The 14,298-nt window shown below is 44.2% G+C and overlaps 1 protein-coding gene across 20 annotated transcripts in view; it reads right to left on the bottom strand.

The window, feature by feature from the left end:
• Window positions 1–206: 206 nt before the first annotated feature.
• Window positions 207–14,298, bottom strand: part of LOC109409392 (receptor-type guanylate cyclase Gyc76C) — a 229,458-nt gene continuing 215,366 nt past the window's right edge. For all 20 annotated transcript variants that reach the window (XM_062859714.1, XM_062859717.1, XM_062859718.1 and 17 more), the window contains 4 exons: window positions 2,859–3,024; window positions 2,470–2,791; window positions 2,012–2,405; window positions 207–1,951 (listed from right to left, as the gene is read on the bottom strand). In XM_062859714.1, coding sequence (XP_062715698.1) covers window positions 569–1,951; window positions 2,012–2,405; window positions 2,470–2,791; window positions 2,859–3,024 — 2,265 coding nt within the window. In that variant the 3' untranslated portion in view covers window positions 207–568. The remainder of the gene's footprint in view (window positions 1,952–2,011; window positions 2,406–2,469; window positions 2,792–2,858; window positions 3,025–14,298) is intronic.

Genomic DNA, 14,298 nt, shown 5'->3' with positions numbered 1-14,298 from the left:
AAAATATGATATCTGGCAACACTGTATCAAAAAAATAATATTTTTTCTGGATTCCCTGAACGATTTCCTTTAAAAAAGCCGAAGGTCGAAAATGTGCACGTGCAATCGTTTCAATGATAAAAATAAAAGAAATAAAGGATAATTTTCGTAACGGCCAAAACGAGGGGTGCTGCCACGGGCCGAGGGGTGATCCGATCGGCACCAAAATTTGGATTTTTTCTTTTACCATTTAAACAAATGTTTCAGCCAAATTTGGTTCAAATCCGTGATGGTTGATTGCAAGCGGTCGGTCACTTGGCGCGGAATGACCAATAATCAATTTTTCAATCAATGTCATGCACTAGGTATAACCTAAGATTTGTCAAAGTTTGGGTGCAATGATTTATGTTTCAGCCGACGCCTCGTATCCCATTATTTTTTTTTTTTTAGTAAATCATTCCGTTTTCCCCTTCAAGCAATTCATTTCGAAAAAAATCGTCAACCACTGATTAAAACTTCCTAACTATTGTACTAAAATTGAAAACAAAAGTCTATGCTGCGGGTTACCACTCGCAATCCACTTCCCACATCAAACCATACTTTCCTTCTCTGGCGTCGACTGTAATTCTCCGAAACCCGTCACCCCTGCCACGCCCACCGGCAGTACTCCCACCTTCCGTAAACTAGAGTCACTCGTTTTGAACCCGATTATACCGACCAGCCACGACTTGATGGACCCCCGTGTAAGCGATTTCTTACTGCAACTGTCCTCGTCTGGCACGCCAACATTCTCCAGCGAGTACCATCGCTTGTGCGTACTGAGGCTATCCTCCTGCCCTGGGGTCACCAACGAGGTCTGCCGCATCAGCAAGGGATAGTGCGATTCCTCGTTGTTCCCGATGGAACCGTTGCAGTTGTTGTTGAGATACTTGTGGCCATCGCCCTGGTTGTAGTCCTCCGGCACCGTCGTTATGATCATCTTCGACGATTGATCTTTGTCGATCGATTCGCTGCTGATCGTGCTGACTCCAGCATCGAAGGATTGCGAGCCCTTATGACCCATGCGAGGTTTCCTATCCAACTTAATACTTTCATATCGCTTCCGACCGTCACTGGGAAACGGATCCAACGAGCGGCTCTCCCGCAGAAATGTCCCCGAGCTGCAGATGTTGTGGTAATCATCCGTAGACGCGATGGAACGTAGCATATTCCTAACTTTCTTACTGCTGCTATTGTTTAAGATGACTTTCTTCACTAGACTATCACTAGAATGGGTTTTACCTATTGCATTTTGCTGTTCTAAAGTACTTTGGGAGTCGTCATTGATGCACAAAGGAATTCGTTCCAGCTTTCGCTGATAGGCACGGGGCGAGTCTCGCACCGACGGTTCAAATGACGAACCTTGCAGACTGTAATTGCTTTCGAGATCTTTCAGCGCGCTGGACTGCCGACGGCTGCCCGCCGTGTAGTTGGCGATTGCGATGATACTAGGATGCCGCGAATCGTAAGTCAACCGGGGAGATCGCCGTGGCCTACAGAACAACGGCGGAGGTAGATCCCGATAGTCGACCGGCTTCTTCTGGATGGCCTTATCCGTTGCTGCTTCCAACCAGTACGTCATCACCTCACCTTTCCCCTTCATCGAGATGAGACCCCGCTCGACCACAACGTAACCGCCAAGCCGATCGAGCGCTTCCTTACACTGACCTGATATATGTATTTTCAGCGCTTCACCGTTGGACTCCATCCGCGAGGCCGTATTGACTGTATCACCAAACAGACAGTACCGAGGCATTGTAAGTCCCACCACACCGGCCACCACCGGACCCGTGTGTATGCCAATTCGCAGCTTAAGTGTTTCATTTGGACGATGTGAGATTCGATGTGACCTTACAGCCTGCAACAGTTCCAGAGCCATCGAGGCGATCTCTCCGACGTGACGGTTCTCGTTGAGTAAAGGAAGGCCGGAAACCTGCCGAATGGAATAAATCGATTAAACAAGGTCTACATTTGCCATACTTCCAACACTTACCACCATGTAAGCATCACCAATAGTTTCCACTTTGTACACGTCGTACCCTTTGATAATCCTATCAAACACCGTGTAAAGATCGTTCAGGAAATTCACCACCTGCAATGGTGTACTTTCGGCCGACATCGCTGTAAAACCAACGATGTCACTAAAGTATATCGTTACAGAATCGTACGACACAGGCTCCACGCCCAAACCCATCGTTAGCTTCTCCGCAACGGGTTGCGGCAGCATACGATGCAACAAATCCTCCGTTTTCCGTTTCTCCTCGCACAGCAACCTCGTCCGGTCTTGAACGATCTCCTCCAAATTGTTGGCATACTTCTCCATCATCTCCATCATTTGGTCCATGATGTTCTTGGACTTGCCGCCTCTCATACGTTTCAATCGATTCCTGAAATCAATAACGAACCCAGTCAAATTCCATTCCACACAAAAGGTCCCCAAAACCATTTTACCTGATCGACGCAAAATCCGGTCGCTGATCCGGATTCTCGTCCCAGCAGTCCGCGATGCAATTGATCACGTAGTCCGGCACGCAATCACTCTCGATCACGCTCTTGATATCCGGACGAAACGGTTCCTGTCCGTCCTCCGGGATGGCCCGAACCAGTTCAATTATCCGGATCGGCTCCAAATCGCTGTACCCGAACGGCCCCTTCCGTCCAATAATCTCGAACAGAATGATGGCAAAGGCATACACATCCCCCTTTTGGCTACCGTAGGTGGCTTCGGTTCGCTGCTCGGCCCGTAATAGCTCCGGCGACTTCCAAAACAGGTCTGAAAGGATGTTTTCATGAACAGTGTTATCAAAATGGATTACGTGCTGATGATATCCAAATCTTACTTCGGTAATGTTGATGTTCCCCTATGGACTCGTTCTCGGCGCAGTGCCGCAAGTCGTGCAGACCGAAGTCAGTGACCTGCAGCATCCAGCGGGACGTGACCACACAGTTGGATGACTTAAGATTCCCATGGTAGTTTAAAGCTGAACTATGAATGTATATCATTGCCTGTTGATTAGAATGGAAATGATTTTATACAATGGTATTTTGGATCAGAATGATCAGATAAGTCGATAGAGACCATGGTCCATTGTTAGTTTTTATTTATTTATTTATTTATTTATTTATTTATTCAGTATTTATTCCGTAGTACATAAGTGCAAATAATGTTCCCGAGCTGAGATATGGACTACCTTTCAACAGCTATATAATTCAATTTCTGCAATCTAGCGCTTAACAAACAACTTCAAAAATATTATCAAATAAAGGAAAAATTACAAAAAAAAACCTTTGAAGTAGCAAAAAGTGTTGGTATAGTTGGAGGAAAGTATTATTCTTAACCTAATATCACAGTTTGTTTATGTAGCTAGTTGTTGTAGCAGCGGATTTGCTGAAGAGGCGCATCCCATCCAAAACCTTGGGAGCACACGCTGGAACCAATCGTCGATTCGTTCTATTTTGGCAGCCCTATGAACGTCATCAGTTGAGTGGAACGCATTCAAGTTCAGCATCATTTTTAAAATTCTATTCTGCTTTATCTGAAGCTTCTTCTTGTGAGTAGCTGCACAATTATGCCATGCTGGAAAACCGTAGGTCATCGCTGGTTTGAACACCGTCTTATACAGCAACAGCTTAGAGTTTATGTCCAGATGCGAACGGCGATTTATCAGCGGGTAGAGCATCCTTATAAGTTTGTCACACTTGCTTAAAACATTTTTTATGTGTGTGGCAAAAGTTAGTTTCCGGTCTAGGGTTAAGCCCAGATATCCTACGTCGTCTAACCAAGGAACTTGGCGACCCCAAACTGTAATCTCGTTTCTCGGGAGTTTTCGAGGACTTCGTTTCCGGGTAAAGAAGATTGCTTGAGACTTGTCAGCATTTGATTTAATCTTCCATTTCTTTTGATACCTTTCGATTGCGTTTTGGGCTGCTTGCAGCTTGGTAATCACTATAGCTGGATCGGAGTCCGAAGCGATAAAACCAGTGTCGTCAGCGAAAAGATAGTATTGGACATCATCCAACTTGACCAAGTCGGCGGTGAAAATATTGTACAGCGTGGGGCTCAGCACAGCCCCTTGTGGTACACCGAATGGTATTTCGTGTCGATCTGAAGAATGTCCATCAACAGACACATGGTAGCAGCGGTTTGACAAGAATGAGCGGATTATTTTCGTCAGATACATTGGAAAGTTTCCTTGCAGCATCTTGTGTAGGATTGCTTCCTGCCATACTGAGTCGTACGCTTTTTCGACATCCAGAAGCACCATACCGGAGGACTTTCCTCGCGTGAAGTTGGTACGAATTTCCCTTACGAGCCGGGTAAGTTGGTGGTTGGTGGAGTGACCTATTTTGAAACCGAACTGCTCATCGGGGACAATCCGTGTATTCTCCAAATGTTGCTGGAGGCGTTGAAGAATCACCCGTTCCAGTATTTTACTGAAAGATGATAGCAGGCTGATCGGTCTGTAGTTGGATGGAATCGAGGAGTCTTTATTCGGTTTCGGAATGGCGATTACCACGGCGTGTTTCCAACTGGTTGGAAAGTATCCAAAGCGAATACATGCAGAGAAGATTTTTGCGAGAAATATGAGGGCTTTACGAGGTAACTTCTTTAGCACACAGTTTCGAATTTTATCCTGACCAGGAGCTTTTTTTGATTTGAGCTTTCGTATGATTTTGGCTACTTCCTTTGGACGAATCAGCCACGGATGACCTCCAGTCAGGTCAGTCTGATCGATATGAGCGATTGATCTATTTACGGCTATGACTGTTTCGGGATCGTCCGGCAGCTGATTAGTGTGCGCTTTCGCGAAACTCCTTGCCAGAAGTTTCGCTTTCTCTAGAGGAGAAGCAACCATGCTGTCGTCTTGGCGCAATGGTGGACTGCACTTGGTCGACTTCCGCAAAGCCTTTGTTATTTTCCACAATGCGTCACGATCTCCGTTCAACGAACGAAGAGTCTCGCTGAATCTGCTGTAATTCGCCTGATCACATTCTTGACGGATTCTACGGTTCAGCGCTAGCACAATGTCCCGATATATAGGATCCCTTCTTCTGTACCACTGCCGCCGGCGTTTGTTCCGCAGCGCGATCAATCTACGTGTAGTCTCTGGAATTTCCGCTACTTTGTAGGTACTTTTCTGGACTTCCGGAACCGAAATAGCTTCAGCGTCCAATAACGTTGTTGTCAGGAACCGAATGGCGGCATCAACGTCAGCTTCGTTGTTGAGGGTTGTAGTGACCGGATCAAGCAAATCCAGCTTAATGTTGATTTCACGCTGGAAACGCGGCCAGTCCGCTCGTGAGTAGCAACGGTACTTCGGTGTTGATGCTATGATTGGAGCAGAGAGCCTGACGCTGAACGTTACAGGAAAGTGATCCGATGACAACTCGTTGTGTGCGACCGGCTTAGTCATGTCCAGCAGGTTATTTGAGAGAGTTAAATCCAAAGTGGACGGTCGGCCGCGACCTGTTGGTTGTAACGTAAACGAGTCTGGGAAGTGGATGAAGAAGTTGCGACTAGCCGCCTCTTGGTGCAACAGTGTTCCAGCTTTGTTTGCCTTCAAGCAATTCCAGTGACGATGGCGTGCGTTCAGGTCACCGATTATGAAGAACGGATCAGCTCTTCTGGTAAGGGTGGCAATGTCCCGACGAAACTGTGACCAAATCGATCGCCTCCTCGCTCCAGGAAAGTAGGCAGCAATTATATGGAGGTTTCCGTTTGGGGTAGTAATAGAAATGCCCACACTTTCGATGACCTTGGTCGAAATGTTGAGCTCGGTGAACTTGATGCCTCTTCGAATTGCAATCAGCACCCCTCCTCCTCTTTCAGCGTCATTGGAAACACGATCGAGACGAATACAACAAAACTTCGGGTGACTAAATGCGTTCTTATGCTGGAGCCAGGTTTCGGTGACGATCCCTACGTCCACACTATGTTGGTCCAAGAAGTCAAAAAATTCCATTTTCTTTCCATGAACGGAGCGCCCGTTCCAGTTAGCCAGACGCAAGTAGCCTAAGTTATCCATTATAGACGTACTTGGTCGTTAGCTCGAAAAGAGCTAGAAGTTGTTGTTGCTTTGTTTGACAGGTAGCAAGCCGGTCAAACATTTCTCTCGCCAGTGCGAGAAATTCGGATACCGAGAAGAGGTTTTTATCACTACTTTGATTTTTTAACACTTCAGCGTATGAATTTCCCGAACTACTAGGACGGCCCTGCAGAGGGCGCGGGGGTGGAGGCGGAGGGGCAGGATTTCGTCGCTCGGCTCTGATTTTCGCCAGTTTCTCAAGATAATTCTTGCGACTGGGGCAACCACGATAATTAGCTGTGTGCTGGCCGCTACAATTTGCACATTTGATGGAATCACGCGTCCCGTTCCTATCACCGAGCTCTAGGTCCGCCTTCTTTGGGAGGTTACACTCAGTAGATAGATGCTTTTCCCCACACTTTACGCATAACGGTAGAAGATTGCAGTTTCGCATTCCATGTCCGAATTGTTGGCACCGGTGACATTGGACAGCATCCGTTGGTTTCCGCTCGAAGTAACGCCATTTCACTAACGTATTGAAGACTGCCTTCACTTTCCGCAATTCAGATAGCCTTACGGATCCTTTCACGAAATGCAATAGGTACAATGCACTTTCTTCTAAACCAACAACCTTCCTAGAAAACAGCTTCACCTCTGCCGCAACAATGTTGAAGGAAGCAAGTTCTGCCTCCAGCTCGGAGATGTCGTACACCGACAGTCCGGACAGAATTATTCTTACCGGTTGTTCGGCAGCCGGAGTGAAAGTGTGGAACTGTATTTTGGACGTTTTCAATGCACTTACTGCACCACGATAGCCTTCCTCTCCCATGCACAAAAGCTTGACACCTGTTTTGGTTGCCTTCATGTGGTATTCAGTCTGCGAAATATCACTTTTCGACATCACTTCACGCACTTGTTTGGTTGTTAGGCCCACTACCGAGATTGGTGGGACACGGACCTTCTTCGATTTAGGTGGCGGATTTGATATCGCCGGCGCTGGAGTTAGTGTCGGCATTTCGTCATCTTCACCCTCTTCGTTTGACAGTAGTTCGTACTCGTTGTTTACTGTGATGTTGATTCCATGTTGCAGGGAGCCGCTGCCGGGAGATAGAGCGGCCGGCCCGTGGGATTTGGAACGAACCATGGATTGCTGCTTGTCTGATGACATGAACGGGCTTTTCGCGCGCGGGGGGTGCAAATTTGTTTCACTGTTGTTTTGCTCTACCTCTAGGCCTCGTTTGTTCCGGGAATGGGTTTGACTTCGGAGGGTCATGTGCGTCATATCGGTGACCGCATTTTGCCCGACCGGGTCTGGAGGAACCTTCTGCGGCTTCAGGTTGGCGTTTCGCGAATTTAACTTTGATTTGAACGAAAATAAATCGCGAAAAAGCGGAGCTAAAAAAACTTGTTTACTAGGTACACAGGGCTGGTACCGAATTCTCTCCATTGTTAGTTACGCCTATGGTTTTTAAGGATTTCTAGACACCCCTCCCCCTAGGCTAAGTGGAAGCCTAGGATTCTTTCCTAAGCGAACCACATCCATACACCAGTGTGGACTACTACCTCTGGCACCGGAAGTTGACCGAGCTCCGGATACATGGGTAGCTTAAGCAGGGTAAACCTAGGCGTGGCGGGGCTCAGCAGTGGGCCCTGGTAAGAATCTTCAGAATTTCCAGACGTCCGGAAGCAACTCTGCACAAGCGATATGGCATCGTTTCCAAAGTGCCAGAGTCCAGCTAGGAGTACTTCGGGCACATCAGGAACGACTCCAGTATGATCCTGATTATAGTATACTGATCTTGCTTTGAAATTGGTAATCAAGAATGGACATGCGTAGGTAACAACGCAAAAATGAGCTGGTAGCGACGGCATTCTATACTCTTAGTAGAGTCGGATGACACTGACCTGAAACGCCGTTCCCGACCTGTACCCAGCTTAGGCAACTAACTGGGTAGGAGTAGGTTCAGATGAACATTCCTGATTGACGCTGATCCAGCTCTGAGTACAGTCCCATGAGGGACTGTGTAAACCCTCGGGTGGCCTCTCTGCTTGCATAGATAACCACCAGGATCCTTGGCGACTACTTCATTGGCAGAGAGGATAGTGGCTCTAAGGAGGACCCAGCAGATATTGCTAGTAAAACTACAACTACAATCAAAGTCAGCGAGAGCGGTGCAGGAAATGGAGCGACGGTTAAGCCGTTCGCGAGAGGCAAACTGACGAGATCGTCACCACGAGGGGTGGGGTTGGAAACTGGAGTACCCCCCAGCGAACAAACAGCAGGTGTATCACGAGACGGTACAGCACCGGCTGAGGATGCGCAGATGACTGATTCAGATCTCACACGGGCGCTGAATCAAAAATGTTGGTGTTCGCCGAGCAGCTCTAGGAGCTGATGGGTTACACGAGCGGGCGGACGAACGTCAGCAAGGTCTGCTGAAGCTCCACAAGTTGATACCGCTGGCCAAGAAGGAGTCTGACCTTCTGGCCGAAGAGCGTACCGCCGTCGAAGAGCGTGAAGAAAAGCGGTCCACACAAAAGGACAGCCTCTTCTTTGCTAGCAGCGTGACGATGGCGCACGAGACGATGCAGCTCACCGGAGCAATAGGGGAGAGGGCCAACTGCCCCGCGTTTCGAGCTGCAAGGCCGAGACTTGCCGTGCAAGAAGCGCCCAACAAAGTTGGGCAAACCGTCGAGAAGGAAGGGTGCGGCAAACGCAAGCAACCATGTCCCTAAGGCGGAGGCGACTCTCCAGTGTGAAAAACCTGGACGAGATCACCGACGCAGAGGAGACCGCAACCGCCCTCAAGCAGCAATGCGAGGTTAATGTACCAAGCGCATCGATCCGTCTAAGGAAAGGCCAGGAAGGTACGCAGATCGCCATGATCAAGCTCCCAGTAGGGTGTAGGTGAACGAGGTGACTGCAGTCGGGGTATCCCGGTAAGAATCCCCGAAGAGAATCCCTGAACAAATTCTTAAGGAATTTCATTGAGGAGAACTTTCAAATAATTAAATTCTTGGAAAAATCCTGAAGTTCACCTGAAAGAATTCTTTCGAATCGCTCCAATGCGAAAGAAATGTCTAGATTTAAGAAGTTTCAAGAGGCATTCCTGGTGCATGTATGTACCTATTCGTTTAAGGAAAGTCACAGTGACTTCTGTGCTACCAAAACCTGCGCAGCCTTGACCCTTCTGTGATATATGTGTGGCTTGGATGTATCCCTGGAGAACTACTGTACAAATTACTGATGGAATCCCTGAGTAACTTCTGAAGAAACTGCTGGAGGGATTCCTGAAGGAATCCCGGGAAAATTGTTTTTTTGGAGAAATTCTAGGAGAAATATCTGGAGAAATCCCAACACAAAACTCGGAAGGAGATCCCTGGTGAAATTCCTGAAGGAATCCAAGGATAAGTTCTATACCAATCGTTGAAGCAAACCCTTGAGGCATTCCCGGGAAAATTTCTAAAACAGTCTCTTGACATTTTTTTTGGAATAATCTCTTAAGGACTTTCTGAAGCAACACCCTAAAAACATCCCTGGGTAACTTCTATAGGAATCTCTGGAGGAGTTCTTGAAAAAAAAAACAATGGATAATTTCTTGACGAATTTCTTGGAGAAAAAAGAATCCTCAGGTTATATTTATGAAAAAATCGCAGGATGAGTTTCTGAAGGAATGTCTTTGCAAGAGCTGCAGGGGATATTCTTGAAGGCATTCATGGATGGATTCCTGGACAAATCCGTGGATGAACTCCTAAAAGATTTCTTGGAGATACTTGTGAAAGAATTCCTGGATGATTTCTTGAAGAATCTTTACTCCTGTATACATCACTCTAAAATTATCTAATGGAATTCTAATACAAATTTGGAGAAATTCGTTTAGAAATCCTTTTCAAAAAAATCTTTCTGTAATCCTTGAGAAATTCTTGGGTTGGGCACTTGGGCTCTCTGGAAATGATGATGTAAGAATTCATGAAATTTGTAAATGAACCCCTGAATAAATTTTTAAAGAGATTCCGAAAGGAATTTCTGAAAGAATCACTAGAAGAATTCTTGGAGAAATCCATGGAGAAACGCCTGTCAGAATTCCTAGAGGAATCCCTGAAGAATTTCTAAAAATACATCTGGAGGAATCCAGGGAGAAATTCCTGGAAAAACCCCTGCAAGAATTCCTGGAACAATCTCTGAAAGAATTCTTGGAGGAATCCTTGGAGAAATTTCTGAAGACAACTCTTGAAGAATTCCTGGAGGAATTTCTAGAGGAATTTCTGGAGGAATACCTGGAGGAATTCTTGGAGAAATCTCTGGAGTACATCTTGGAGGAGTACCTGTAGCAATTTATGGAGGAAATCCTTGGAGGACTCTCTTGAAAATCTTCTGGACAAATTCCTAGTAAAATCCCTGGCAAAATTAGTGGAGGAAACCCTGGAGAAATCCGTAGGAGAATCCCTGGAGGAATACTTGGAGACATCCCTAGAGCCATTCTTGGAGGAGTTGCTGAAGTAATCCGAGAAGAAATTTGTAGATAAACTCTAGGAGAAATCTTTGGAGGAGTTCCTGTGAAATTCCTGGAGGAATTTTTGGAAGAATCCCTGGATAAATTTCTGAAGAAATCGCTTGACAATTTTCAGGAGGAATTCCTACAAGAGTTTTTGGAAGAATCCTTGGTGGAATTTCCTGGAGGAATTTCTGAAGGAATCCTTGGACATATTTCTGAAGAAATCTCTTGAGAAGTACCTGCATGAGTTCCTAGAGAAATTTCGGAAGGAATCTCTGGAGGATTTTCTGGAATAATTTCTGGAGGACTCCCTGAAAGAATTCTCGGATAAATCGCTCGAGGATAACCTAAAAGAATCCCTGAAGCATTTCCTGGTGGAAATCCTAAAGGAATGCCTGGAGAAACCCTAGTAGCACACATGTCATACATGAGTCGGTATGACTCTAATATGACCAAATTTGGTCATATAGGAGTCATATAGACTCATCTAAAACATATGTGTTATTCGGGAACTTCTTGACAAAATCCTGGCGCAATCCTAAGAAGAGTTTTAGGAGGATATCCAAGAGGCATTCCTAGAGAAATCCCTGAAGGAGTTCTTGGATGAATCTTTGAAGGAATTCCTCAAAGAACCCCCTAGAGCAATTCCTTGAAAAAGTCTCAGAGGAATTTCTAGCGTAATTTCTGGAGGAATCCTTGGTTTAATTTCTGAAGTAATTCCTGACAGAGTTCCTGGGAAAATTCTCAGAGGAAGCCCTGCAAGAATCCCTGGAGAAATTCCTGGAGGAATCCCTGAAGCAATTACTGGATGAATCTCTGGAAAAATTTCTGAAGGAATTCCTGGAGAAATGCATGAAGGAATCTCTAGAGGAGTCTCTGGAGGAATCCCAGGCAAAATCCCTGGGGGAATCCCTAGAAAAAATCCTGGATAAATTCACGGAGGGATTCTTGAAAAAAAAAATCCGGGAAGAATTCCTGGAGGAATCCTTGGAGGAACTCTTAGAGGAGGCCCCGGTGGAATCCTTGAAACCCTGAAGCAATTTCTGGAAGAATCTATGGAAGAACCGCTGGAGGAATCCCCTAAGCATTTCCTGGAGGAGTTTCTGGAGGTATGTCTGGAGGAATTCCTGATAGAGTACATGAAGAAAGTCCTGGAAGAAGGCCGAAGAAATTCCTTGATAAATTCCTGAAGAAATTCGTGGAAAAATTTCTGAATGAATCCCTGGTAGATATCTGTAGAAATTGCTGGAGGAGTTGTTGCAGTAACTTGTGAAGTTATTTCTGGAGGAATTCCTTAACCAAAACCTGGAAAAATCCTGGAGAAATTCCTGGCTGAAATCCTGTAGAAATGCCTGGAGGAAAGCCTGGAGGGATTCCTGCAGAAATGCCTAGAGAAGGAATTGAGGAATTCCTGGAGGTATCTCAGGATGAAATTCTGGAGGAATCACTGGAGGAATCCCAGTAGGAGTTGCGAATGAAATCCCAGGAGGAATTTTTGAGGAAATCCCTGTAGCAGTTCCTGAAGAAACCCCAGTAATATTCCACAAGCAATCCCAAGAGGAATTCCGTAAGGAAATCCCTAAACAATTCCCGGAGGAAGTTCTGGATTAATTCTGGGAGGTGTCCCCGATTGAATACCAGGAGAAATTCCTAAAGTAATCCCGGAGTTATTTCTGAAACAATCACAGAAGAATACCCATGTGAATCCCTGGAGGATTTTTTGGAGGGATTCCTGGAGAAACCCATGAAGAATTCCTTAGGAAATCCTGAAAAAGCTTTCATAACAAATTTCTAGGAGAAATTCCGTAGGAATCTCTGGAAAAAATCTGAAAGAATTCGTGTGTGCAGTAGTTTCTGGATGAATATTTGAGAAATCCTTTGATGGGCTCTTGAATGATTTTTGTACAAAATGTTCAAGGAATTCCTAGATTTATTTTGAATAATATCTGGTAAAATTTTTTGAAAGAATTCCTGGAAGAAATTTCTGCAGAAATGTTTTGAATAATTCCAGATGGAATTATTGGAGCAAACACTAGCAGAATGTTTGAAGAAATATACGGAAAAATCCCTGGAGAAATCTATAATATACCTAATAATACCTGCAGAAATACCTGAAGGAATCCTCGAAATAAAGCATTCGAAAAACCACTAAAGGAAGTTCTAAAGATTTCCCAAGAAAATTTCCGGAGTAATGTCTGGTGAAATCCCTAGAGGAATTCTTGAAGGAATCACTGGAGGAATCCATATTTCAATCCTTGAAGGAAGCTATGGGAAAATTCCTGGATTAATTTGTCGATGCATCCTTGCAGAAGTATCCATAAACATTTCTGAAGGAATCGTGGGAGAATCCCGAGCAGAAGGGAATAGCAACAGCATAATAAAATGTGTTATTTTGGAAAAATAACTGAGTAGCGGAAAGAGTTATTTTCATGTTATTTACATAACATATCCTGTTATAAACTTGTCTGTCATAAGCGGCAAAATAACAAACATTATAACAAAAAAATGTTCCTGGAAGACCTGTTTAATAACATGTTTTGTTAGTTTCAATAACAATTTAATAACAGCGAATTTTGAAAATATTTCAATAACAAATTTTGATATGAATACGTTATTGATTACAATCTTAAAACAAAATTTGCTTTTTTTCTCTGTTGCGGATAGGAACTCCTCCAAAGTGCCATATGCATTCAATGGGATAAGCAACAATAGGATCTATTGTTAAATGTTTCATTCATAATTGGGACGCTATTGTTATCTCAAGCGATTGCTTATCGAAAACAGAGAGAAACAATAGTTCTCGTTTATTTTCCAAACAACTTACGATGAAAAACTACCGTCGTTTTGAAACCCTTTTTTAGGTGGTTCATTGTTTATAAGATTAACTCACATTATTACCACATTGATTGACACATTTATCCTAGTTAATCTAACTGGGCTCGATGCAGTGAAATCAATAAAAATAAAATGTCTAAAAATAATCAATGGAGTTCTTGATGACTTATTTTTTTTACATTTTTGTCGAAAATGTGTTGTTTGTCGTTGAATTCCACCAGTCGACCCAAAATGTTTCGTAAAATGGCTAACACTCTATTACACTCTCTATTTTCGTATTCATACCTAACTGAAACTGGGACAAAAAAACAGGTATACTTTTCAAAGTGCTTATAAAACAAAAGGCTGATAAGTTGGCACTGTAACGTAATGTCAGTAAGAAGAGATACTGATGACAAAATAATATTTTCTCTTTCAGTTCCTCACGGAATGCTGTGAACAACGAAAATCTCGAATGGTGTAGTTTTGATTGCAAAGCTAGTTATGTTGTAATATAAATGATAAAATATTTATACTAGTCTCAATGACACAATAATAACTGAACTTGTGCTACAACAAAACATGTTAATGAAATGTAATTTTAAGAAAATATATCAAGAGCATTATCATAACAAAATGAGATTGCCCAACAGAACATGTTATGGAACGGTGATGACTTAATAAGTTAATAATAACAAACCGAGATATAAAAACAGGTTTTGTGGTTCCGTTGTTATTATTTTGATATTTTCCTCTGCTCGGTCTGCTTAAGTTTCTGAATCATTTCTTGGAATAAACCCTGAAACAATCACTACCGGAGCTCCGCAAGACGTCCATGAAGGAATTCACGAAGAAAAAATCCAGGAGAAGTCCCTTGAGGAATTCCTGGAGGAATCCCTGGAAGAGTTCCTGAGGAAATACTTGGAGAAATTTCTGAAGGTGAC

Source organism: Aedes albopictus, chromosome 3 (assembly GCF_035046485.1).
Source record: "Aedes albopictus strain Foshan chromosome 3, AalbF5, whole genome shotgun sequence".
Taxonomy (NCBI): domain Eukaryota; kingdom Metazoa; phylum Arthropoda; class Insecta; order Diptera; family Culicidae; genus Aedes; species Aedes albopictus.
Note: the sequence above shows the minus strand (reverse complement) of the source record. Positions and strands in the feature narration are given on the sequence as shown.